The following is a 27084-nucleotide window of genomic DNA, read 5'->3' as shown; positions in this document are numbered from 1 at the left end:
ATTCACCAGGCATGCAAACAAAACTGTGCTTGCTGTTTGTCACAGTGGATTCTAGTGATAATCTGTCTTCTGTATTGTGCGAAAATTTGTATGTAAAGAAAGTAGCAGGTGGTAAGCAGGCAATCTGAGAGAATACAAATATACCAAATGTCAGAATACTGTAATGTTAATTCTTTGCACATTTAGTACGAGGTGGTGGAGAAAATGCACCGTATGCAATCAAAATAAAAGAATTGCAGTCTTAACATTTCATAAATTTGAGTCTTCTAATAAATTGATTCAAGTGTGTTTTCTGTAGTCAGCAGTTTGCTTCATCCATTTACTCATCACTCGTTGATTTATTCTCTTTGCAGTTTCATACCATGGTATGATCCAGGTCAGCTAATCACAGTATAGTGCACAGCAGAGCTTGAAATCCAGCACACAATAACTCAAATACACACATCTGGAGTTCAAAGGATTCAGCATTTCTCCACAAACAGTGGAAAAAGACTGGGGTTTTGGAGCTGGAATAGCAGCAGAGCTGAGAACCAAGTAAATGAACATTTTGATTCAAAAGATTTTCCGTCAGTGCGGGATAGAGAAATAGATGGTGTGCTCCCACACTTGCGGTGTCTGAGGATATGAGATAATTGAGTGTGAGAAAGCAGAATAGATTATCACTTAGTTAAAAGAAAACTCCATCATCACTTGGCTTTTTGCCTATGCACACAGTGTGGGTAAAAACTACTACTAGCCCCAGAGGCAGAATCCAGGTCCAGAGAGGAGCCGAAGCTGTTTCAACCTTCCTTCACCTTCATATATTAACTGCCTGCATTTGTAATGAGGCAGAGTCCCTGAACGTGGCTCAGTAAGAGGCAAAGCACAGCCATCAGTCTGTCTCGCAGTCTGAGCAGGAATTTATTCCAGTATTTTGTGGTAGGGGAAGAGGTGCAGGCCTTCAGTGAAAGCAGGGATGTCCATGATGGCTACGGCACTCGCCATCTTGGGTGAGGCGGGAAGGAAGGTGAGCTTAGACACCTCGCCGTAGGTAGAGCCACATAAATCCTCCTCTTCTCCTTCTTGTTTCTTACCCCCACCCTCCTCATCGTTCTCTTCAGCACCAAATCCCACCACCTTAAGAAGACAGGGATACATTTAATGTGTCGCTACGTGAACATAAGGTCAAAGAAAAAAGCATCCTTTCTTTCTCTGTCAAACATGCACTTATGGGGTATTGCTTACATGCATGCTGAGTTTGCGGCTGCTCTGTCCTCGATGATCTTTGAACCAGGCGACCAGTTCAGCCCGGGTCATCTGCTTCAGAGCCTCAATCTAAACACACAGAAACACTGATGATAAGAACACTGGGAGGGCAAAATGACAGACGCCCTTCACTGAAAGTTAGGCCTCTCTATCATATCGTTGTGGTTTTATGACTCGTTTAGTGGATGGTTCAGTCTCGCTAGTTTTATCAAACCGGTTTGCAGCGGCAGCTTTCAGCAGAAAAGCTCAGATTAATTCCCAGTGCAGCAGCAAACGGTAGAAAGACACGATTTGTAGCTTGTGGAGAAAGTCGAGCATCCAGCAGACAAAAGACAGATATTTCCCTCAGGAGCTGGTGGAGACCAAACCAAAGCTCAAGAGAAAGTAAATACTGGACTACGGTGGGATGGCAATGTTCCCTTGTGTCTACTGCATGTGCGTGTGTTAATTAGCAGTTGTTATTTACAATGTTGCCATTATTGAATTCATGATAATCACTGTATGTGAATGTTGTGTATGCGCTCTTTTGCCACCTAGTGGACACAATTAATGGTGATTTAACAGATTTATATCAGGGAGTATGAGGACTAAGATTTGGCATTAAAATCCTATCAGGAAGGTGGTGTGTACAATATGCATTTGGACAGCACTTGGAACTAGGGTTCCGGCTATTTTTGTGTGTTTGATATGATATGACAAAGGTTGAGGCAAACTGTAAAGAACAAGGTACATATGGCCGACTAATAGAGGATTAAGTTAGATAAGTCAGAGAATGCAGCAACAGAATATCCCCACATATAAAAGTTTCTGTTCATTTAAATGTGGTAGAGGTCAGGGGTAAAGGTTAAGGTTGGGATTACAAGTAAGGGAACTACTTTAAAGGACGGTTCCAATTTGAAGTGGGGTTATATGTGGTACTTGCAGTCGTCACATCCCCAGTTTGAAGCATGTAGCAGTACCGGAACGGAGGCTAAGCAATGTACTGCTGTTGTTAAAATGTATTAGCCACCTAAAAGATACACCTGAATACAATACAATACTAGCCCTTTAATACACCAAAGTCACTCAATAACACTAACTAACTAACCCAGGCAGCGGGAGACCAGCAACTCCCGGAAAAGGGAAAATAGTTTTGTCAAAAGGAGTCTGTTGGCCTTTAAGGAAGCAATATAACAACTTCCTTTCTCAAACTGGATGTTTGTTGACCTCCATCTACTGTAGGTAATACAATGACGGATACAAGTACTCTAACACAACCCCCAAAAAAATACAAACTATCAATCTTTGTCATTACATGGTCCCCAAACGAATGTGTGTGTGTGTGTGTGTGTGTGTGTGTGTGTGTGTGTGTGTATGTGTGTGTGTGTGTGTGTGTTGTCCTCACCTCTCTGTTGAGTCTGTCAAACATAAACTGCTGTGTAACCACCTCGGCCCAGTTCCTGTCAACCTCCTCCCCGAGGTGCGTGTCCTCACACTCCTTCAGCTTCACTAAGGCAGTTACCTATAAAACACACACGCACACGCACACACACACACACACATAGATAGAGTATTTGATCGTTTAAAGTGCAACAGCAGGTCTGAGTGTGCAGCTGAGTGCAGATGTGTTACTAATCCACCATAGTAACATGAAAGGCACCTTTTGACATTTGTAAAACTTTTTCTATCATGTGTTCTAACTTTTTTGCTTTTGCATAAAAATGGGTGAAACTCACAAATACACAAAAAATACACACACACACACAGAGACACACACCTGAGTTTTAAAGGCATCCTCAGTCAGTGAATTGAGCGTCTCCCCAAATGAAGCCAAAAACTCTTCAATCTTTAACTCCACCAGCTCTGTACTGTGAGAAAAAAAGTTTAGAAGAAGGTTAGAGATATATTTCAGACTATAGGCTGTATTTGATTCCTTTAGTCATTTATCAGTTCCCCCCGCTTCTCTCTTTCCAAGGCCAGATAGATAAATTGTAGCTTGGGTTTCGGTGAAGAGTAAGATAAATTATAACTTGGTTTTGGGAAAAGCGGTAAAGATAAATCGTATCTTGCTTTCAGGCGAATGAAAGGCTATGATTGTGTTGCAGACTCACTTGAACTTCGTGGCCTGTGTTTCCACGGTGACAGAGAAACCCAGAACGCCTGAGGTGTTTCTGCAGGTGGGGTAGACATGGTACCTGCAGATGGGGACATGAAATAAAGACAGCTGGGATTAGAAATGTTGAGAAGCACATAAACAGTGATGGATCAAAATAACTAGATGAGAAAGTGCGTCACATTCGCCAAACGTTCATATCCCGCCTGCCCTGTCTTTCTCTACTTTGCACTATATAATAATGAAGGAAACTGGGATTTAAATGCGTAGTCACTCACAGAAGGGAAAAATTGAATTCCCATGTAACTGTTGCAGTTAAGTATTTAAGTATGTTCTGCTGGAAAGCTTAATAATAATGAAAAAGCACGGTGTATCAGATTTATGATTGCATTGTTAATTGTGCACCCTTGTCTTGAATATATATGCATACATTTAGTTAAACATAGTAAAAAATGTGCTTAACAAATGGCAATATACATAAAAAAGACAGACTCTTGAAATAGGAACATTAACAACATGGCAAAAGAGTTTAATTTAAAAACAAACAAAAACAGTGGGTGAGGTAACATATAGTAAAAGTTGAAAAGCGGATACGTTTGAACTTTTCTCTTATTAAGAGTTAATAATTTAAGTTATAATTGCATAAATGTTTAATGGAAAGATACGCTTATATTCATATTCTATTTTGCTTAAATGTCATAAATGTCCCTTAAAAAGAAAATGTTCCATTGAAAACATAACTCCACTCACCCAAGAGTCTCTTTGGTCCGGAGGAAGTCAAAGCAGGGCTCCTCCATGTGCATCTACAAAGACAACAACTCGGTCAAGGACGGAGGAATGACACGATGAGTAAGCAAATGGATGTACTGCAGAAAAATAGACGCACCACCAACAGTTCCATCAGTGTGTGCTCCCTCAAGAGCTTGGGGCCAGACTAGATAAAAAGAGAGAAAGTACGCTGATGTGAAATAAATTATGCTATAACAGAATACATTTCAGTCAGAGTGTGAACGATATGAAGGATGTGATGTACTGTGCTTGTACCTGATAGTAAACGGTGACCTCGGAGTTGGCGTCTCCCTTGTTGAGTGATTTGACCTTACAGATGTGGTGCTTCAGAGGGAGCTCCACCACTCTGAACATCACCGGCACCTCTGCTGGCAGCTTGGAGAACTGCAACTTTCTGACAGATGGAAAAAAAAAAAAGGTCAAAACAGGAGAAATGGAGGATGAATGAAAGGGCAAAGATGGGACAGCATAGGTAAGGAGGTAAGGAGGAGAGGAAATAAAAAAGCACAGCATGGAATAAAGAAATAAGCATACATGAAGAAGGTGAAAGGAGGTTCATGGAGTGAACAACTGAAGCTAATGGAAATTACTGTGTATGGCGGCAAACAAATCCCTTTGATTGTATAGTATTGGTGTTCTCATTAGGGAGTGCATTCAGTGTAATAGCTGACTTACTCTGTAACATATTGCAGGAACTGCTCTGACTCCTGTGGGGGAAAAATACAATAAAGGATAATAATAGGTAGTAATACGAGAGCGAGGAGAGGAAATCAGTAAAACATGAGAACAATGTCAAGTACACTCAGAATCAATTGATGCAAGTGCAGACATGAACATTAACTGATTCATTAGTTAATCAGCTAATTTTTTATTGTTAATCAATCTACTTGTCTGTGTTCTGCCTGCCATCCACTCACAGCGCTGCTGAAGTTGCCCTGCAACAGTCCCTCTGCGTACAGCTCGGCCCTGAAATTGCGGCTGAAGTCCATCAGCTCATTGATGGTCAGACCGGCCGCCAGAGCCTGATACTTCTCCACCATGGACCAGCGAGAGTGCTCCAGGATCAGCAAACGCACATCCCTGAGAAAGAGGAGGATTAGGAGTGAGAGAGTGAGAGTGAGAGTGAGAGAGAGAGAGCGAGAGTGAGAGTGAAAGTGAGAGAGAGCAAGAGAGAGAGAGAGAGAGGGTAAAGGAGGACAACATTCACGGCCATCACACACTCCACCACTAGAAGGCATCACAGACTTGAAGATGAGCCAGAAAGTAAGTTGCAAATGTCAGAAAACAGGAGGTAAACAACTCACTTGCCGAGTTTCTCTGGCTTAATGAGGATGTTGAAGTAGGTTTTCTTGAGCTGCTCTGCGAACATACTGAAGACATCAGGAGAGGCAGAGAAATCAGCCAGGTGGTCAATGATCAGGTGGAACAGCAGCTAAAGAGAGATATGGAGAAAAAGACAGACGGGCAAAATGAAGAATGATCATCATTCACAAACACTTGTGTGCTGGTGTTTGAATACATGTGTCTATGCATGGCATTACGTTTATCTAGCTGGGCAATATTTACATTGATCGTCCGTCTAAAAAAACAAACTTCTCATTACACTCTCAGCAAGAAAGTCAATAAGCATATTTCCAAAAATGTGGTACAATTTCTTTAATGCTTTATTGATCGCCATAAAACCAATTATAGGATGAAACTATCTGGATGTGAGAGGGGGAATATCCTACACCCAAAATGTCCAGCATTGCTAATTAGGGCAAATTATGATTTCTTATATCTATTACGGTGATCTAAGTGATACACATTAATTAAAGGGGATTTATAACACTCACATTTTCAGGTTATTGTAGTTTGGGTTTCTACAAGAACGTGTTTACATGCTTCACTGTTAAAAAAACACATTCTTTTCTTCATACTCTGTCTGAATATACCTGTATTCACCGGTTTCTGATTTTAGCGCCATTTTCTTTAAGCCCCCCTCCTGATAAAGCCCAGTGTGCTCTGATTGTTCAGTGTTTCTGTGCTCTCTGCGTCCCTGCACCGTCATTATAGCCGGGGAATGACTGTAACGGCACTATAAGAGCATTTTCTACCAATATATAGTAAAGTTGTGACATCCCAACTCTACAGAAGTCATGGCAGCTCGTTTAAAGACACAGTATCTCAGTATGCGCTGTGAGCATTTTTTTTTGTGGATTGAGCGTTTTGATACTTTCACAGCATTTATATAGCACTTCGACCGGCTTTATAATAATAATAAAAATAATACTATATATATATATATATATATATATATATATATTTATATATATTATAAAATAATATTATAATAATATATATATAATTTATATATTTCTCCAGATACATTCACTCACCGGCAGTTTGTGGTTAAATCCTTTAACCTTGATGACCAGGCCGTGTTCACCAGCCACCAGTTTATACTCCAGCTGGGCCACCTCGGCCTCATAGGCCGGCTCGGCAAGGTTGTGGCCAAGGATGTTGACCAGCAGGTCAAACAAGACCACACTGAAGGGGAAGGGGGGACGGGGGTTAGGGATAAGAGAGAGAGAGAGACAGAGAGAGAGAGAGAGAGGTGAAATACGAAAAGGAGAATTAAGAAAGGAGGAAAGTGAAATTAAAAAAGGGAGGGAAAGGTTGACGAAAGGAGGGCAGAATGATGAGACACAGGAGAAAGGTGGGGATGGAGAGAAAGAGACAGGGGAAGGATAAAAGCAAGATGAAGAAATGGAAGTAGGGAAAGACAGAGGCAAGAGAGAAAAAGGGGATGAAATCGTAGGAGCAGAGAGAGAGAGAGAGAGAGAGAGAGAGAGAGAGAGAGAGAGAGGGCGATGGCAGAAAAGAAAGTTAATTAGTGTTACAGCGAAAAACAAACACTATTTTCACAAGGCCATTGTTTGAGCCTGAACTCACTTCTTAGCAGATTGCTGGATTACAGGAGAGATTAGGTGGAATCTGACGTAGGCTGCAGCAGGAGAAAGGACAAACGAGTGTCAACACTCCTCTAATGATATCAAGAATCCTTGTGGAAACATCTTGCATGCGGAATGAGGCACACAGTACACACACACAGTACAACACACACACGCAGTACACGAACAGTACACACACACACAGATCACCTTTAGGGATTTTGAATTTGTTGTCCTTCTTGTACCACAGGCAGCCCCTGTCGCTGTCGGCTATCCGGACAGGAAACTCAGTGTCTGGGCAGTCAGACGGCTTCAGGGTGAAGTCAGTGGCTGAACAAATGCACATAAACAATAAAACATCATAATTCCACTTGGTGCACTCTCATGAATAATATGCGAGTGCCAATAAATCAATTTGTCCAGTTTGGGATAAACATGCAGCTGGTTGTCAAAACTGTAAAACATATCTGTCCCTACGTCCACCGATAAATGATTCAGCATCCCTTGGGCCAATAAGTGAAGATGCACACTTTCTGCACATTTTATCAAAATTGCCGGTGCTGTGGCCTTCCAAAATATATAAAAAGAGCACAATGCCAAAATGTATCTGTAGACTGCACTTAAATCACAGAAGACCAGCGAGTTCAATGTGACAGAATACACTGACCATAATGCACCAGTCCTCCCAGTTTGGTTAATATATATTGGCTACTGCATTTGTCTGCGCAGACTAACGGGGAGCAAGTACAACAGCAGGAACACATCTCGTTCATGATCATCTTAACTGGACATACTTCCAGCAGTTTTGGGCCACAACAAGCCACTTTTTTTTTGCCCGCACTCAATGTATTCACCCACCGATGAACTTGTTTTCAGCAGGTAGTGTGAGGTTACTGTTGAGCTCCAGGTTTCCAGTCCACCGCTCCATCCACTCGTGCTGGATGTCTGTGTCAAGGGGGAAAACATCCATTGGCACACAAGAAATGTATGCAGGTTAGATTCATGTTTTGAATTGAGTGACCTAACAAAAATGATATATTGGTCTTGCACTTCTTTTTTATTTATTTATTTAAATGTGCTTTTCCGACACTATTGCTTGCCATCTAAAAGACAGAGATAAATGCTGGCATTTCTCCTGCTGGCTGGCTGCATTTTATCAACCTGAATATCACCACACAAGGGAAAAAAAGACAATGCATTCACTGAATACCTACATTGTGAGAAGGAGCTGTTACACTGGCACTAAACAAACACACACACACGCACACAACACGGTAACACACCCTCCACGCTGTATTGTGTGCCAAACCACTTCTCCCTCAGGGGACACTGGCCCTCATGTTCTGGTGACAACAGCATCAGGTTGGCTTTCTCAGGGGTTAGGAGGGACAAAGCTCCACTGATCACCTACACACACGCACACACACACGCACACACACACAGACACACATACATACAAAAGTCAACTTTTCGGCAAAGACAGCAGAGTTGGGTTCTAAATGACTTGTTTATGTGAAAACTATTTGGGCTGTCAATCACAATAAGAGGCAGCGGCACTGTTACTGTTATCACATAAAAATATGCAAAGCCACAGTGAGACTGTAACGTTTGATGCTAAATAATATCCACCAATCAAAGAAAGCCCCAACAACTCTAGAAAATATATTTGGCATATTAAAGGTGTTAGCTATAAACTCATTAACATATCAGAAAGAAAAATAACGTCTATACTTTTCCACTTTTGAGTGACCCGTTTTATTAACATATTTATCTAAGAAAAAAAAGCAAATGTAGGATTTTAGAAACCCTGAACTACTTACTTCTGGGACAAACTCAAACATCAGCTGATCTCCTGTCAGGAATTCTTCCTTAGGGAACAGCTGCATGTTCTCACAGATGTCCTCGACGTACTCTATGGGGTCAATCTGACAAAGAGGAAATCATTCGCACGGTAAAAACGTCATTAATTGCCTGTTGTCAAAGCACCAAATACTGCAGCGCATCAATGTGTGGATTCTTACTTGCTCCTGATAGTGAAACTCGTTGGCTTCAATCTTCTGAATCTCTTCATATATTCTGAATGCATGAACAAACACACTGAAATATTACCTTTATGAATCCCAGACAGGAGCTCAGTGTCACAACATCAACACTTCATAAAACAACAGGACACAAATAATAAAGTTATACATTAATAAATGGGCAAGCAAACAAGCACCCGGCGCATAAACCTGTCCGGTAAATGCAGTATTAACGACTTTCTACACTACAATACACAGAATAGAGACGTTCTGACTACAAAGGCAGTTGTTTGTGAGCCTGTGTGTGTGAGAGTAACGGTGCCTTTGCTGTGGTCCGAGTGTTTGCAGCATCTTCAGGTACTGGAACACCAGGTGAGTCACCTGTGAAAGACCACAGAAATAAGACGTCATAACTTTAAAGTCCTTCGGCTTTAATGAATTATTACCATTTTCATTTTGTTGGTAAAACGACTGTAAAATGATGAATATTTTAATGATAGAGGTTGAGTGGAATGTACTATTAAGATTTATAAACCAGCATAATTACACTGAGGCTGCCTATCTTGTTTATGTTATTTGATAAGAACAAGCTATGGCAATGAAATGGAAAAGGGGTCTTTATTTAAATCTCGTTTGTCTTTATTCACCTTTATTCCCCTTTAAGTAAGGAGGACAGAAGCTGCCAAAATACAAAACAAATGAATGAATGACTCAAATAGATGAATATGCCTTTAAATGTACCAAAAATAATATATATATGAAAATGAATGTAGTTTTATACATCAATTGATAAAATGTGACATAAACTCATATTTCTGTTTTAATTTGCTTCTTTATTCAATTCCCCTTGTATTAATTCTCCTATTTATTCAATATATTTTTTAATGTTATTTATTTAGTTACAGGTTTTTGAATGTGATAATGTCTGAAGACATACGCTTATATAGGTTTGACTTTGCAATGTCCATCGTTAACTCTCCCTCTCTCGTTTGATGACATTTACCATAAATGTCAGTATGTGGGTGCACTACAGTTGCAGCATCGGCTGATTTGACCACGGATATGCGAAAAAAAGTGAAAAGCCACCCACGCCTTTGTGAGGAGTAATAATTGTAAACCGTTCTCAATCTGTTTGTCAGAGAAGAAAGGAAAGTATGTCATAATAATTGCTATAGATGCCGGGGGATGTACATATACATAGACAACTGTAATAGCAAAGACATGGGAATGCTATCTATTGTGATTACAATTGACATGTTTTGGGCTTTAAAACACAGGAAAAAGCACATTCTGTCTCTCCTCCTGATGCAGAAGTTCTTTATCTGGACATGCAGCATGTTCAGCTCTGGAAACACACAGAGACGCTGCACATCTCTGCATAATCATGATTTACTGTATATCTTGTGAAATACACACGACACTGCTCTTTTGTTGTCCTATCCTGGGATATAAGTGTGACTAATGTTACTGCCTTACCTTGTTCATCACCCAGCTGAACGCTTGATTGTGTCTTATGTTTCCACATTGTGCATTTAAAGCAAAGTGCCCTCAGCTCTGGGTCTGTCTCCCTACCAGCCTATGTGGTGTGCGTACCGGAGACAACCTTTTTCTGCAATGTACTTTGAAAATAAAACCACGGAGACGAAGCCAACCTTGTTTAGTGTCTAATCTTTGTTGATTGACTTTTTCCATAACACGATCTCACAATAACATGATTCTCAATCGATCAACTCTGGGCAACAAAGCAAATCAGAACTCATCCTGGAAAAGTGCTTCAAAACAATTATTCAGAAAACTAGCGCGCTGTGACCTTGACAACCCCAGGTTCATCCTCTCTGAAGGGAGGAGTGGGCGATGAAGAGCTCTTGATCATAGTAAACAACTACCTCAAGGCTATTGCAACATTTATACACCAGTTATCAATGCAAGAGTTCCCATGAATTATTAGACTAAAGTCCTACCGTTGAACAATGGCCAACTGCCTCCCTGTTTAACACAAGCATTGTCATAGCAACTGATAACACAGATTGCTTCCTTGAAGTTACCTTTTGTATTCAGGAAAACAGGCCAGCTGGGTCCACGCAGGGTTCATCTAATTTACACTGCTACCAGTCTCTGCTGAACTGATGATGAATGATTCTCTATGATCTGACAACAAAATGATTTGGATGATATGCTCTGAACTGGAGATGAATGTCTAAGCCGCTGTTTGTTTATTGACTTGCTCTGCTCAGGCAAGAGCTGCAGTATTTCCATGTATCCACAGGATGAAAGAATAATAAAGAGAGATTTTCTTTACCTCGTAGAAGTTTTGGAAACCTTCATCAGTGAGAGTGATGGAGATGGAGAATATGGAGTAGGTGGTGTTTTGGTCAAAGCCAGTTTCACTGTTCCCTCCAAACAAAGCAAGGGCCCAGCACCTACACATGCGCGCGCACACACACACGCACACAAAAATTAATTAACACTGATTTTAAACAGAGCTGCCAGTAAGGATTCACTCAAGGCCATAAACTGGAAAGAGAAAGCACATTTAGCGATGAAATATGTTCAGGGCAGTCAGGAGAAAATACGTCACTTCATGATTCTCGTTTTTTATGGTCCCTTTGAGGCAGTGAGCACAACTTTACAAATCCCATAATGAAGAAATAACATGCTGTATCATTTGGTTTTGAATTTTCACAGCCTTACGGTCAGCTTTTCACTCATTTAAAAATGAAAAATAGTTCTGAGACGTTTTGATTTGCATGAAGACCTGTTCTAGATCCATTTTTAAGGTCCCAATACTGAGCTGGGCTTTGGGTAGTGGCTGAGTCAGAGTACTGATCCGTTACCAGTGTTTAATAAATATGTTGTATGACTCACTGTGTATAAGTGACTGGGATCATTCTTTTATGTGTAAGGCAACATCAGGCTTGATTCAAATATTGTCCACAAATAAATACATAGATATAACTTTACTGAAATGTTATTTATTATTAAAATAATACATTTTGTAGCAGCAATTAAAACAATTCTTCAAACTCCACAGTAATTGCAATTCAAGTGTAAACCTTTTAAATGCTGGAACTTAAAACAGGATGTCAAATTCCAGTACATAATGTATATACATATAGAATTTAATCGAATAGATCGGCCTCAATAGTGTCGTTTCCAATACAGTCTTATACTCGGTACACTGTAAAGCGGGTCTCCATCGCCGAAACCCACCCTAATCTGAATGTGAGCCCCAGCCAAAGGGCGTTTGACAGGGCTTTTGTTGGCCCTGCCTTTTTTCTGGTTGCTGATTGGATATAACTCTAAGCAGGGATGTGACGTAGGTAGTGCTCGATGCCACAGTAACACGCAACATTTAAAAAAGCCGATGAAGTAGAGAGTCTACACTTTTATTCAGTGGTGTAGTTCCATTATTCTAACTACCGGAGCACAGAAATAACACATCTGTGTATCTGTGCATGCGCTTGTTAAAATGAGTGGCGCAGCAGCCCCGGCTGGATTCCAACCTGAGGCCCTTTGCTTTTTAAAATAGCCTGCCCTGCAGTGATGAGGAGTATATATTTTTATTCTAAAATCTTAAAAAACTCTGGTGTGGCCCTTAAAACTTTGAGGCATGTGATCAGTAGTGTTCCAAACAATATGTGTGATGGAAAACATATAGACAGACCATTCCACAATTTCACTGCAGGGGACAACGATGGCCCAATTTCAAACCAGCCTCTCGGTCCTCAACGTTATGAATTTTTGAACTCAATAAAAACAACCACTCCACTGCCTCAGCAGTTTGGCTCTACTGGGAGTTGAGACAGAGCACACTCAAATTTCACTGTTGTCATTTATTAACAATTGAAAACAGCAAACACAGTAAATAGCAATATTCCATCAGATGCTCAGAGTGGTAAAGGGACTATTGGACGGGCTCTTTTGGTATTGTGGGACTACAGAGGGTTTGTGGCATCACTTTGCCACTTAGCAACAAGAGGCTGAAATGCTCTTGTACAACCACATCCAGGGGATGAGAATGTGTGAATCACATAGTCAAGTGGGTTGGCGAAGTGCATGGTTTTAAGACTGGGCTCGAACACTCGGGCCTTGCTCAGAGCTTGAAAAAGCTCATGTATACCCAACAAATTGAAGACCTTTTAATTGGGATTTGGAGTGCCCTCGAACCAGAAAAACAAATAGAGGCAATAACACTCACTTCTTCCTGAGCACTGAGAGGATGCTTCCTGTGCCTTCATGGCCAATCAGCCAAGAGATGTAGTGGAGAGGCTTCACTCTGAAAAGAGAAGGGAACAACATGAAAAGGAGAAACAAAAAAACACTGACGCAATCCCTTCACAATCAAGGCTAAGCATGACATCTTTTGGCTGGTCTAATTCTATGTTTATATGAAGAGGCACCACTCCGGAGAAAGGAGACAGAGACATGAAGAAAAAAAGAGAAGCAAACACTTTTGATGCAATACATTTCAAGTCGGGGAAAAGCACAGTGTCTGTTTTGGGTTGACAAATTCTGCATACAGTATATGTGCTCTGTACCATGTAGTGTAGATCTGTGTAGCTCACCTGTAGTATTTCTCCTGCGGGGGGAGGGCCCAGGTGATATTCAAAGCATGAACTTTCCTAACAGGGACAACTGCAAACACACAGACACACAGTTAGACAAACACCATAATAGAAAGATAACTCAACATCTGCTCATCAGTGTTGGCTTGAAATCCCTTAAACTTTTCGTCATGTGATCTATCGAAATCAAGCAGCTCTGGGACCATGCAAATTCTCATTAGTGTGTATGTCCACATGTGACCAGTTCAACCAAATTTAGTTAAATTTTCCATTTCAGATTGCTCTGTTTGAAGGCTTTTTAGAGGACTGGAGAGGTGAAATTCTGATTTTGCTATGCTTCAAACCATCTCCTGAACCCTCAGAATGATTTATGCATGGGTGTCAAACTGATCCAGTAAAGGGCCGTGTGACTGCAGGTTTTCATTCCAACCAAGCAAGAACACACCTGACTCGACTTACTCAATCACCTGAACTGTCTTTACACAGTTGATTTGTTGGACCAGGTGTGTTTTTGATTGGTTGGAATGAAAACCTGCAGCCACACGGCCCTTTACTGGATCAGTTTGACACCCATGGAAACTTTATAGGAACCACAGAACCAGTGTAAACCAGAAGTGTTCACTACTTAGAGACTGATCAGTACCTCTGTAGAGCTGGTTAAATGCTGGGGTGTCAAAGGGATCCAGCATAGCAGAGAAATCTGGCTGCGACAGACCACTGTAGATACAAAACAGAAGTAGAATGAAGCAATAAGTGATGGTACTGTATCATTTAACTTCAATTATGTCACTAAACATGCCTTAAACTCACCATAATGCTTTTTCATTATTGTAAAAATCGAATTTCTTTTCTTAAGAATCAAAAAGATAAAACACATGTTCTGGTGTAATTACACTAGAGATAATTAAAAAAAGGTCTATTGAAAAGGTGTAAAGATAACTCTCTCCGATCCTCACTTACATTTCACAAAGATAGCACCTTTTTTCATATGTTTTCAGTATTATGAAAATTGATTCAGTTCCTCTAAAGTAATAAAAGCTGTTGAGAATCCTTTATAAGCTCACAGATGAGAGATATTCATGTAATCCTTACCATGTTGATTTTCTGAACAGAAAAGAAATGTGCTGCAATGACTCATAAAGCAAACAAGAGTGGAGTTCAGTAAGAAAATTCAGTTTGACTTTAGGGAGAAATTATCGCTTTCAGGTGTATGATGAAGGGAAAAAAAAACATGGGGTGAACCGAGGTAATAGGCGCTAAAAAAACGAGACGGAGGGAGGCTTGACATTTACATTTAAGCAAAGTCTCAAAGGATATTCAGACTGAATCTATATCACACCTCATCCCAGTGACTAAGAGCCTCTTCTCCAATACTCACTTGTTAGGCACCTTGCTGAAGATCTCTCTCACCCACTTCTCCAGAGTATCCAGCTTCTCTAAAGGACAGACCGAGTCAAGGAGGATGAATTAGTGCGTCTCAATCATTCTGGATGAAAACTCATAATTATGGGTTTAGGAGATATATTACACTAAATTATTACACACATTTGGATACTATTTATTGTCAAGATTTCTTCTGCAATAACCATTCAATGGAATACATTATATTCTGTATTTCAATGCAGTCGTTTTATTGTAACTATCAGAGGTCCTCTTTCCGGGGTGGGATTCAAATTACACATACAAGGGACTCAGAAAAAAGATGCATGCATGTTTTTCTCATTGATAAAAGGCTCCTTGTTCACTGAGCACTCTACTGTAGAGGTATCCATACTATATCAATAGATAGGATCTGTCTCATAAAGCACTTTCTGAACACTCTTCTTTGTGCAAGCATTCTTTGCTTGAGGAAAGACATTCCCGCCCTGCGCACAGCATGAGATCAAATCGTGATCGAATGCTCGCAGCATGATGGAAAAAGGCCAATTATTGACATCATTCTTAAAACAATGCGACGCAATGGATCATTTCAGTCCTGAGTGTCTGAGTGTCTGGCTGTGCTGTAAATGGATACAAAGGTTGCTCTTCTTCAGCATCTTTGACGCAGAAGCTGCTTGAGGGGAGTTTGCCTGCCTACTGAAATAGATACTCATGTCATTTCGATTGAACAACCAGGACTTAAACCTTAAAAATAATAAATTAAAACTGCTAGAATTTCCAGTCATGGCAGTGTCAGAGAAAAAGCTCTCATAAACCCACTGTAGACAACCTGCGCAGCACCAAACCGCAGACAGACAAAGGAGTCTGTGCCTCAGGAGTTGGTGGAGACAAAAATAGAGTTAGAAGTGAAGTGGGTATTGGACAGTATCATCATCATCAGTATCAGGGGCACAACCAGACACAAACACGGACCAGTCCCAGCCTGGTCAGATGCGTACATGAACTGATGAAGCCTCTTGGATGAGAGGTGAAACGTCTTCCTAGACAAATAACCAAGTCCAGTTGCTTTTGACTGAAATTGCTTTGAGGATAACGACGACCTGGACCAATGAGAACATTCACAGGCTTAACCAGACACAAAATGAATGTTGTTCCATATCAACTAGATGTCCAAATAAGCAACTGTTTGCCATATCAAGTTTATAAGATACTAATATTGTGTGTGTGTTTACAGCTTGATACACTGCCCCAAAGTAATCAAATCAATGAATGCTGTTTTAAATGTCATTTCAATTAAAAGTTAGATGATCATAGTTAAATCAAATGTCGGAAGATGCGGAGACAGTAAATGGTTACAAACACCAAAAAACCAAAGAAAAGAGTGATGACTACCGACAATGAAACCTCAAAAACAAGTGAAAGTGGGATCCAACAACACACCTGCTGATTACGGCTTATCACCATAGGTCCACCAAAGAGAAGGAAACAGAGACCTTTGAGATTTGATTGTAGCTCTAAATGCTGCATCATTTTCCAAGTGAATTATATAAGTATATAAACTTGGTCTTTGTCCATTGAGCTTTCGTTTAACAGCAGTTTAATATTCTAGGAGAAAACAGATTTGAAAATAACACTGGAGGTTTCACCTGGAATACAGTAGGCAAGTACTGTTTAATGAGAATAATTTCTTGCACCACAAATGTCAACACTAGTCATTTTACTTGCACGCAATAGTTAATTAGCCGTGTGATATTTTCTGTGATACCCTGAAAACACGTGTTAGATATTCTGTATCTGAATTTGTTTTGAGAGATACTGCAATTTGGGTTGATTGAGGAATGATTAACCACAGTCGGCTGAATCCTTATTAGAGCTCTGACTAATCATTGTTTTAATTGTTGATTAATCTACAGATTGCTTTTTCAATTAATTCATTTGTTGAATGGAATTATTGAAAGCAATTTGCTTTCTGTCAATCTACTAATAAGGCTAGCTTGTGTAATGAATGAAATAGATTTTCCTGACCTTTTGACTGCACAGCCAGAGTCATGTAGTGGGCAGAGTAGTGTTTTTTCCAAAAGGCACGCAGCCGCTTATAGACATTGATCTTCTTCTTCTTTGGCTCCTGCTTCAGCGTCTGGGCATTCCCTGGTGTTGTCACAAGTGAGCAATCAATCCAACAGAACTATAAAAACACTGTTCCCAAAATGGTTTACAAATGCAGGGATATCAGCAAGAAAAGAAAACTTGGCGTCAGTCTAAGCACTCCTGTTTGTTTTTGCTGAACGTACCCCAAGGAGGCCCTGTGGGTATTGTGTGTAGTAGGTGTTGTGTTTAGCAACTCACCCCAGCAGAACTTGCCCATAGGGTGTCCAGATTTGGCCAAACTGCCGAACAGCATCTCCTTCCTGTGGGAGTCCGACGGCTTAGCCAGCTGGTACTCTGACAGGCAGAAGGAAAGACGGAAAATGTAGATGACAGAGAAAGGCGCTCTGCATGAAGAGAACTCAGCAATGCGGCTGACGAAAACTTTAACTCCAAGAACAACACCTGAACTTAACTTCTCAGCACAAAGGGAGTTATGCACTGAGGCGCCAAGACTCACCGCTGTCGACGGCCTCCACTTCCCTATCGATGGCGTCTCGGATCATCAGGGGGCAGATGAAGAACTGAGCCCACCTAAGAGGGTGACGGGACAGAGAGGCTATAATCAGGGGCCACATACCAGCCAGAGAGAAAGGACACAGGTCAGATGGAGACAATCAGATGTGGACTGATACAGACAACAGCAGGATGCGGCGGGTGGCTGATTGAGCCTGTAATGTTTGTCCGAGTCTGTTAGTTCACATCAGGAGTCTGTGTTACACCGTATCCTGAGACTCATCAGATTCTGAGACATGACAAGGAGTTTTAGCTGAACGTGTTCTCATCTTTCATCACAAATATGACTATTTATATGCTGTGCACCTCGATTTGGAGATGGGCTTACTGTGACTCAACATCATACAGTGATATTAATAGCCCATTCATTTACGCATGGACACAGTCTGCCATTTTTTTGCCAGCTGTCCTTCCTGCATTTGGCAGCCGCAACGGTGTTGCTTTTAGCCTGGATTGTGTTTAACTGCTTCATATAGTCTCATATTAGATTATAGTTTGCTCCTTCTTTGTAAAATATGCCGCTCCGCTGCCAATGGACTTGTTCATGTTTGTGGTTGGTAAAATGCTGCAAAAACCACCCCTTTTACTGTATGTGAACTTTTATGTGCTGATGGCTGGATTGGGAAAATGCTGAGTTTACTTACTGAGTTGCCGTGACTGCAGTTGTTAGTGTTAGTAAAGCCAGAATAAGCCAAAATATATTCTGGGTATGTTAAACCTGCTTCATAGTACAGCCGTCAGGTCAGTCGATGTACAACAGAGTTATCAGTTGAAGTGCATCTTTTCTGTAAACAATACTAGGCATAGTCTTGCCACAAAGCTTCAAAAGAGGTATCATCTTCTAGTTGGTATGTATAACAGTTTAAACAAGTCTCAAGTGTTTCTTGGAGTTTACTTTCTCCTCTTCTTATTCCGGTTTTGTTTTTATCTGAAAATCATCATGGTGCTCGTGAAGTCCACTTCTTAAGATTGACTGCTACGAAAACAAAACAAAAAACCCTCTGATCCTCCCTCACCTGTCAAGAGCCTCTTTGAAGCTTTTCCTCTGGACGTCAAACTGGAAGATGGTCCTCTCGCAGTCGGTGGAGGCGTTGTCGCTCCCACCATGCTTCTTGAGGAAAGCATCAAAGCCATTTTCTGAGGGGTACTTCTCACTGCCCATGAACACCACTGGGACACAACAAAAAACACCGTGGGGGGGGGGGGGGGGGGGGGGGGTTGTAAATCAAAAAATAAAGCAATTTAAGACAGAAAGAAATCCACCAGAGCTACTTGGTGATGTGTCTTATGTTTGTGTTTGTCTTACTTATGTGGAAAACTGGCCAAACAGACAGTGTGGCATTTAACTTCCCACTGCACCACTACAGAATTTAATAGTGTTTTCAACATTGGTTGACAGTTTTGATGACAATCTGTAAGAATAAACTAGTTAAAATGAGCGAACAATCCTTTTTTAGACATTTAGGAACAATGTTCAACAGTTATAACCATTTCTGCACTGACAGTAGCATCAGTAGACCGGAATGCAATTCAGAAGATATGTTGCATATCGAGAAAAGAGAGTAACTCAACACAAAAACAATGCAACAAGTTTCTAACCCTTCTGTGTTGCTTGGTCGGGGGTATTCTGGGAAATGTCAGAAATTATTAACTGAAGTAGAAGTAGACAAAACGGGTTAAGGAAAAGAGGGCCCACTGAATAATTTAAAATAACAAAACAACTCCAGCTGGAATGCATTTAATATGGCTGCTTTTCCTGAGGTTTCTCTTTTTCCCCACATTAAAGTGGAGGGTTTTTTCTTGCCCAAATCCAAAGAGGCTAAGGATATAGTGGTATAGAGGATTTGAAAGTTGTACAGAGTCTGAGGACAATTTCTGATATGTGATTTTGGGCTATGTAAACAAAACGGACATGAGCTGACTTGATGGGTAACACAAAACAATGCCCGGTGGTGATTTAACCCTCGACCGAACAAAGATGAAAAATTTCCTTTTCAAAGAAATGACTTGACCCTCTCTGGTTTCCTTTGTGGCTGATTACTCACTGTGTTCCAGAAAGTGAGCGAGGCCGGGGAGGTCACCGGGGTCGCTGAAGCTGCCCACTCCCACACACAGTGCTGCTGCAGACTGAGAACCAAACACACACACACCCACAGGATATCAAGTCCTGTTTGAGTCTGGCAATGAACCTAAAGGATAAGTCTGATAAACCTGATATACAGTAGCTTATTCCTCTGTGCCATAGGCCTTTGTTGTGGATTAATAAGTATAAAACCACATGGATGAACCAAACCATAGCACTGGGTGACATGTTCTTTCTTAACCATGAAGAGGGGGACTGCAGTTTATTTTGAGTCATTCCCACATACTACTGAAAATAGTCCCTAAATGCATGATTTTCTCCAGTTTAAGTAATGTTTCTTAAAGTTTTTGAAGTGAATTGTTTCTTATTCACTGTACTAATGAAAGTATATATTCGTTATGATTGTGAATGGAGCTGCAGACAGGACAGGGAAGTCAGAAAGTACTAAGACACAAACTAACAAATAAACCGTTTTGTCCTTCTCATGGTGTTGCATGGATGGACGTTTGAAACACAGGTGTGGTTAATAAGACTTAAATAGTTTAGTTTGTGCTGACAACCCCTTTGCGTCAATCTGCGTATCTGGTTTCAACTCAACTCATATTTCTTTGATTTCAACATGACTTGAGTCGTTTTCCTCCTGCGACACATTTAACACACGTCTAGTCTGCTACAAAACAAAACACCTCCCAGCGGTACCTGCTTCTCCGCATTTCCTTTCTTCTTCTTCCCCTCGTTGTCATCATCGTCATCTTCACTGCCCATCTCATCGTCGTCGTCTTCATCCTCAGACTCATCCTCCGTTTCATCTCCAGACTCGTCGTCCTCCTCTTCCTCTTCGCCTTCATCTTCTCCCTCCGAGTCCTCGTCTTCAGACGCTGCTGGGCCGCTGTAGTCTGAGATGAGCAGAGCTCGCAGCCCATTGTCCAGCACGATGTATCTGACGGGAGTAAAGTCAAAGGTGAAACAGTACAGAGAGCTTTGAGACAACGTGTTGTTTCATTGAGTTCTTACAACAGCACTGTTCTTTTTTTAGTCTGAACAAGCTGTTAAATGAAATGTTTCTTTGCAGACTGCATCTTATACCCTTAGAGACTTTCTTATTCACAGCAAATTTCTCTGTGTATGCCCCACAGAAGCCTGAGGCATTGGTGTGTGCTCATAGCATGAAATCATCCCGTCAAACCACAATAGTACCGTACTGATCCAGCTGGAAGAGAGGCGTGATGACGTTTTTTTTGGATCTGGGTTGGTGGATCTGGTTCATTTTCTCAGCACTTTTCATGTTCATGATTATGAGAAAATAGTATCCATGCATGTGCATCATCGCACATTAAGTCATATTAATAACAATGACTGAGAATAGAGAAAGAAATGAGATAAATCATGTAACAGGGCTACACAACAATGCAAATTGAATACTCAGGAGAACATGTAGTATGCAAAGCTTGGTTTAACTTTCTTTACCTGTACTGTTTGGGGTCACTGGGGGACTTGATGATCTCACTGTCTCCAACGTTGTCCTCTACCCCTCCTCCTGCGTCGCCTGCAGCCTGGCACTCCTCCCGGGACACCGGGTCCGCATCTTCTGCCGAGGCTCCACCTTGGACCGAACCTGAAGACTCAGACGCTGGGGCGTTTCTGGATTTGTTTGTCTGCGGCATCTTCGACAGATATGATGAGACTTTGGCACTGCGGGCTGACAGCAAGGCGCGACCATAAACAACAGGACAGGTCGCTGTCACCGGTAATTTACTCCGCAGCACGGCAACACACCGTGTCAGCCTGAGCAGAGCTATGGTGATGAATAGCCTCCCTGACGGACGAGTATCGCAGAATAAAAGCTCAGAAACCAATGGGACCGAAACAACACAGACTAACCAAGACCCCCCCTCTGTGGAAGAGAGGCCTAAAGGTTTCAACCTGAACTGTCCCACACACACACACTCTCACACACACACACACACACCAGCCAGCTTCTACAATACAGCTATTCACACAGGCTGTCTGGTGGTTTCGCCTCTATTCAGAGAGGTGTCAGCTAAAATAGGACCCAACCACCCCAACCTCTACCTGAACCTCTCATACGCACAGCAAGACTCAACAAAGGGCACTAAAAACCACTATAAAAACTACCGAGCATTAGCATTTACACACAGAGAAAGATACAACATAAATGTGTGCTACAGGCTAACAAAAGAGCTAAATGTCAACCATTTAGAAATCTTTTTTTTTTAATAAGCTTTAACGACTTCAGTTAATAGTCTGTTTCGAGGCAAAGCCGAGCGGAAACTTTATTAAGTACTTCATGGAGCCGGTGCAACAATGTATCCATACCTTCCTCCCCGTTGACAGCAGAAGGGCCTGAGCATATGTGAATACGAGTGTCTCCCCAACAAGGAGCGCTCTGATTCGCTGAGAGGAATCAGCGATTAATCACGCCGCCCTCTGATTGGTTCTAAGTGCAAAAGGGGCGTGGATTAGGCGCTAACACGTGTGATAAGGAGTGGTTACGCTATAATAGCTGTGGGGAAGGGGATAGTGGCAGCGACAAGTAGCCACCTGGATGTAACCAGCAGCTGTCAGCCATCTGTTTATGATTATGACTGCTAGATTGAGAATGTTCAACCGACCGTTTGTCGTAGCCGGTAAATGTCATCTTTTTCATCTCTTTAGTTAGTCAGTGTAACCGTTTAGAGGACAATTGGATGTGAGTCGTCCTTTCAGCTATTCAAGTGACAAGCCACGGTACCTCCATGGAAATTGTACACATCTTCTATTGCACCTGCACAAGGCTGGGATGACTGGGGTAAAGGACGCTAGGGGGCAGGCATAGGCCACGAGGGATGTCAGGGCAAACACCTGATTTTTGAGAAAGGTGTGAGATGCTTCCCAGGCTCCTATTAAAGGGCTACCAATTAGTATTTTTTCACATCATTTCAAGAGCTTTTAAAAAAATAATGAAGACAGGTGAAAAAAAAGAATAAAATAGAAAGAAAGTAAAACAGCAGAAAGAATTGTATTTCTTTTAAAACACACAAGAACTGAGTAAAAGCAGAGCAATAAGTAGATAAACCTCAGGCGAGTAAACAAATAAGATATATTTATAGTACGGATTTGCTGAATTACTGATTATTATCTGAGGATTATAGTAATATACTGAACCCCCGAACCTCAAATCACAGTCAAATAGTTTAAAAGACGAGATCCTATCGAGAATAAGCCACATTGACATTTGTCCGCTGGCCCCCCTTAGCCTCCCTTCTGCAGCGTGTTGGCATTTCACCCCTCCACTGTGCCAATATGTCCTCCCCCTCACTCACCAACTCTCTTTCTCTCTCTCTGTCTCTCTGTCTGAAGCCAATCTGATTTGCCCCTGGGCTTATGTCGGCAGAAAGAGGTGATAAACACTGCAACCATGACAACCAGCGAGCCAGACACACGCCTGAGTTCCTGTATCCTAATGGCTTTACTTGGCATCCTCTCCTCCTTTAATTCATCAAGTCCAGTCTTCAACCTCAGCTGATATTGAGACATTCGGGGCAGATGAAGGTAGAGTGCTTCCACTACAGTTTGAGCTCTCTCATCCTCGTCTTTTAAGATAAGCTGATAGTAGATCTATCAACATGTGAGATGAAACACTGTTAACACTAAAACCTCCACATTGCCTTAATTAGAGTATTATATTATATTAGTCACTGAATGAACATTTCCTCAGTCTGATTAAAATTAACAGAAATGTTAGCATATTGATTCCTCTGACTTGCTCTAAAGCAGTCAGACATAGAGTGAAAGTACTCGCACAAATATATCCTATCGATCACTAATGGAGCCCTTGTGAGAACACTATGAATTATGTTTTCAGAGGAAAGTTCTTGGAACCAGGCGTACTATAGCAGCCCTGGTGTGAGTAACCAGCAATTGCTCGGCTTAAATTGCAAGGCTGCAGTAATAGCGAAGATAAGCAGCCTATTAGAACTGTGGGAAAGTGCCTTTACCTGCCTCTCAACGTGAAAACTTTCAGTGCAGAATTGCAGGCTTGTGCTAGTGATCGATTGGACAGGCCCCTGCAAACCATGAACCTTCCCTTTAATGCCAACACATGGCCTTTTCATGGTAAGGTACATTGTATGAGTGTGGCTGCGATGTGAGCTATCATAATTCCACTTTTTTTTTCCTCCCCACTTTTGTGCCTCTCTCTATGACTGAGCTCAAATTGAAGTTCAAATTGGGCACCTCAGGCCTCCCCAGAAAAATGTGTCTGTGTGAAAACGCAATGTAGAATGCAGCCAGCTGAATCATTGTAGGTATTATGAATTTGTCCCCTTCAGTCAGTTTCCTGGAGAGACATCGGAGGCAGAGCAGCAAGTCTTTACCTTAAGATTCCAAGGGGGCAAGGTTCCCACAGCAACTGATTTGAATCCTAATTAAAACAGGAGATTGGATTAATTAGCACAACGAAGTGCGTTAGTGTGTGTGTGTGTGTGTGTGTGTGTGTGTGTGTGTGTGTGTGTGTGTGTGTGTGTGTGTGTGTGTGTGTGTGTGTGTGTGTGTGTGTGTGTGTGTGTGTGTGTGTGTGTGTGTGTGTGTGTGTGTGTGTGTGTGTGTGTGTGTGTGCGTGTGTGTGTGTGTGTTGCATGGCTCTCTGTATGTGGCATACGTGTGGGAGTCTGCATGTTCTCGTGAGTCACGGTCTATCTTGTGTGTAGTTATGCTAAATGAGGAGGGGGTGTTAGATGCCTATAAGTGTGTGTGTTTATGCGTGTGTTCATGAGCCTGTGGGTAATCCTGTGAATCACCAGCATGTGTGCTCATGTGCGTGTGTGTTTCATGTGTCCCGGGAGGCTTGTCCTTGCCTGCAGTACCACTGTGTGAATCAGAGGTGAGTCCTTTGGATCTGCCCTCTGCTTTAATCTGGAACTAATGACAGAACCACCTGCCCTCCTGGCAATGCTCCCTACTCCTCCAACGTAGCCCCTCTATGTGTTGGCTCCTCTCCCCTCTCCATTCCTCCTCTCTCTCTTCACCACATCTAAACCAGCCCTAAATTCCCACTGCTCATTGTCTCCCTTTCACTCTCTCCCACAACTGGCCTGTTATTTTCCTTTTCCTCCTTCCCTCTCTCTCTCCCCTGCTCTCTTCCACTTGCTTTCTACTCTTTCCCACAGAGTGCAGGATGCCCTTGTCTGCCTCTCTGATTGCCTCATCCCACTGGATAACTAGAGACTGGGGGCAGTGCGGGCCCCAAAGACATCAAAACAAGTGTAAAGGGACAGCGCAACAGTATGCGAACACCATGTAGCTTTAAGGAGATTTTGTGACCCATGGATTGGCAGGGGAGAGGAATAAACCACGTTCTTACTCTTGTCAGTGTGCTTGTCCTCGAGTCTTGAGTGTGTGTGCAATCACGCATGCAAGCCAGTCCCGGTGGATATCTGGGGAACAAAAGCATAATTGGAGAGAGCTGCAAAAAAGGGTTGACCACTTCCTGTAATATGTCCACAGTGGAAGGGAAGAAGGAGTGAGCAGGAGGAGGAAAACAAAAGGGGCAAAATCAAAGAGAGAAGGGCGTGTAAACGGGTTTGAATCGACAAGAGCCCACAGGAGAATCAAAGTAAGATAGTAAAAAGGGGAGAAATAGAGAGAGGGGAATGGAGAAAGGAAGGAAGGGGAGTGAAATAGAAGGATCTAAGTACGATCTGACAGAAATAATTCAGATGAGAGAAGGAAAAAGGCTTTGGAGAAGGAGAACGCGGAGGAGGAAGAAAGGAGATGTGGCTGAAGTGAAACAGCATGAATCCCCATCCATTTCAGCACTGGACAGCTCCACAGACAGCACTAGGCCAGTATAAATAGATCCCCTACTTTAGAGGCGCCGTCAATGCTCCAAAAAAGTGCTTTATGTGCTCAGAGCGGCTCCTGCCCCTAGAGAACAGACGCACAGGTATCTGATGGTGCCTGATAACCATCTTCTCTCAGTTCCTCTCCGTTTGTTTTCTTAATTTAGGGAGCCTCCACGGTTCAACGACAACACAACGGTGAGGAAAGCGAGTGTTTTTCTCCCAGATTCTCCGTCACGGGCCATCGTTACACTCGGAGGGAGACGATATAGCCTCAGGTCTGGTATCGCTTTGCCCCTGCCACAGATCTTGCATCACCAATCACAGAGCTGGAAAGAATATCTGCCAAAAACCTTATTTATATACACATAAGCTGCAACCCTGCATGTTAAAGATGACCTAAATGTGTGTATGTGTCTGTAAGCTATCTCCACAAATGCATGTAGCTGTGCATACATGCCCTGCATCTGCCAGCCTGTTTCCATTGCAAGTGAGCATTAAGTAGCCTTGTGGGGAAGCTGTAATACAGCCTAATGCACCTGAGAGCCCTGAAATCTATAACCATCATCTACATCTTCCTGATATTACTGGAACCGTCTCTGTTACTGTTTCAGATAGGAATCTCCAGGGAGAGCTTTCCCCTCCACTGCTGTAGGGAGAGGTATGGGGGGAGAGAGAGAGGAAGAGAGGAAGAGAGGAAGGGGAGAGTGTGTGTGAGGCAGAGATGCACCTCTCCATTTCCTCAAGGTGATTCACCTTAATGCACGCTGAAATCAATGTGAAATTGAACTGAAAATTGAACTTTCAGCTCAGTAATATGGAAGACATGTTGTTATTAAATCTTTTCCTATAGCCATGAAACCGGCTGACTGATATTTGAATGCCTGTTTTCAACACTGTGGCACCGGTGTCATCGATGGAGACTGCTACTGGTCCACTTGGGACCCCCGGGCTTCACAAGGGGGCCTATATACATGCCAGTTAGAGGAAGCATTATGGAGCATGCAGCCACCTATCAGGCAGTGGTTAGAGGCGCAGGAAGCTAAACTCTGTATTGGTGGGGGGGCTTCAGTGCTCTCCATCTCTGCGGCATCTGTTGCGCCCACCACCTCCATTTGGCAGGACAGGTGTTTTGATGTAGGGCGCGCAGACGCGTAGGCCTCCCTGTAATCTCCGCTGTGTCCCTCATAAAAGTCACCACAGTTTTCCCGACTGATGCTGAGTGCGCGCTCGTGCGCGCGCGCGTGCATACGCGCGACGAAGCCAGCTGGCACGAGTCGCCATGGTAACACTCGCCGGTTTTCACGAAATCCGTCGGTGCTTAAGGGCAAGAGGAGAGATGAATAAACTAATGAGATTATAAATTATTGTCGGTATAGCTGAACAGTCGGGTATTTTTACCAGACTGCACACGCGGGCAACGTGAGGAGAAAGTTTATGGGGCCCATTGTCTGTGACTCTGTTGTGTCTTCTGT

The 27084-nt window shown here is 42.2% G+C and overlaps 1 protein-coding gene across 2 annotated transcripts; it reads right to left on the bottom strand.

Annotated features, from left to right (window-relative positions):
- Positions 1 to 227: 227 nt before the first annotated feature.
- Positions 228 to 22154, bottom strand: nrd1a (nardilysin a (N-arginine dibasic convertase)). Of its 2 annotated transcripts, XM_083924836.1 has the most exons (32): positions 22107 to 22154; positions 21237 to 21468; positions 20469 to 20709; positions 19732 to 19813; positions 18703 to 18856; positions 17631 to 17704; positions 17372 to 17467; positions 17051 to 17173; positions 15024 to 15081; positions 14289 to 14362; positions 13646 to 13715; positions 13279 to 13356; positions 11380 to 11500; positions 9403 to 9461; positions 9081 to 9135; positions 8880 to 8984; positions 8343 to 8466; positions 7918 to 8004; positions 7270 to 7389; positions 7061 to 7112; positions 6505 to 6655; positions 5431 to 5558; positions 5044 to 5206; positions 4802 to 4833; positions 4382 to 4520; positions 4224 to 4271; positions 4088 to 4140; positions 3336 to 3419; positions 3002 to 3092; positions 2630 to 2746; positions 1225 to 1314; positions 228 to 1116 (listed from the first exon to the last, which is right to left on the bottom strand). In XM_083924836.1, the coding sequence occupies exons 2-32, from the start codon at positions 21431 to 21433 to the stop codon at positions 901 to 903; spliced, it is 3282 nt and encodes a 1093-aa protein (XP_083780962.1). In that variant the 5' UTR covers positions 21434 to 21468; positions 22107 to 22154; the 3' UTR covers positions 228 to 900. The 2 variants fall into 2 exon arrangements, 1 of the variants encoding a protein (XP_083780962.1); XR_014593434.1 differs by lacking the exons at positions 228 to 1116; positions 1225 to 1314 and having other exon boundaries at positions 3002 to 3087.
- Positions 22155 to 27084: the final 4930 nt, after the last annotated feature.

Source organism: Echiichthys vipera (assembly GCF_963691815.1).
Source record: "Echiichthys vipera genome assembly, chromosome: 12".
NCBI lineage: Eukaryota > Metazoa > Chordata > Actinopteri > Perciformes > Trachinidae > Echiichthys > Echiichthys vipera.
Note: the sequence above shows the minus strand (reverse complement) of the source record. Positions and strands in the feature narration are given on the sequence as shown.

What these genes read in the sequence shown, in the direction of transcription:
- nrd1a (XM_083924836.1), bottom strand. Translation starts at nt 21,433, where the DNA reads ATGCCGCAGACAAACAAATCCAGAAACGCCCCAGCGTCTGAGTCTTCA. An exon ending in CTCTCAGTGCTCAGGAAGAA is followed by an intron (nt 11,501 to 13,278) that starts GTGAGTGTTATT and finishes GCGCATGTGTAG; the next exon opens with GTGCTGGGCCCTTGCTTTGT. An exon ending in CACACAATACAGCGTGGAGG is followed by an intron (nt 8,005 to 8,342) that starts GTGTGTTACCGT and finishes CCCTTGACACAG; the next exon opens with ACATCCAGCACGAGTGGATG.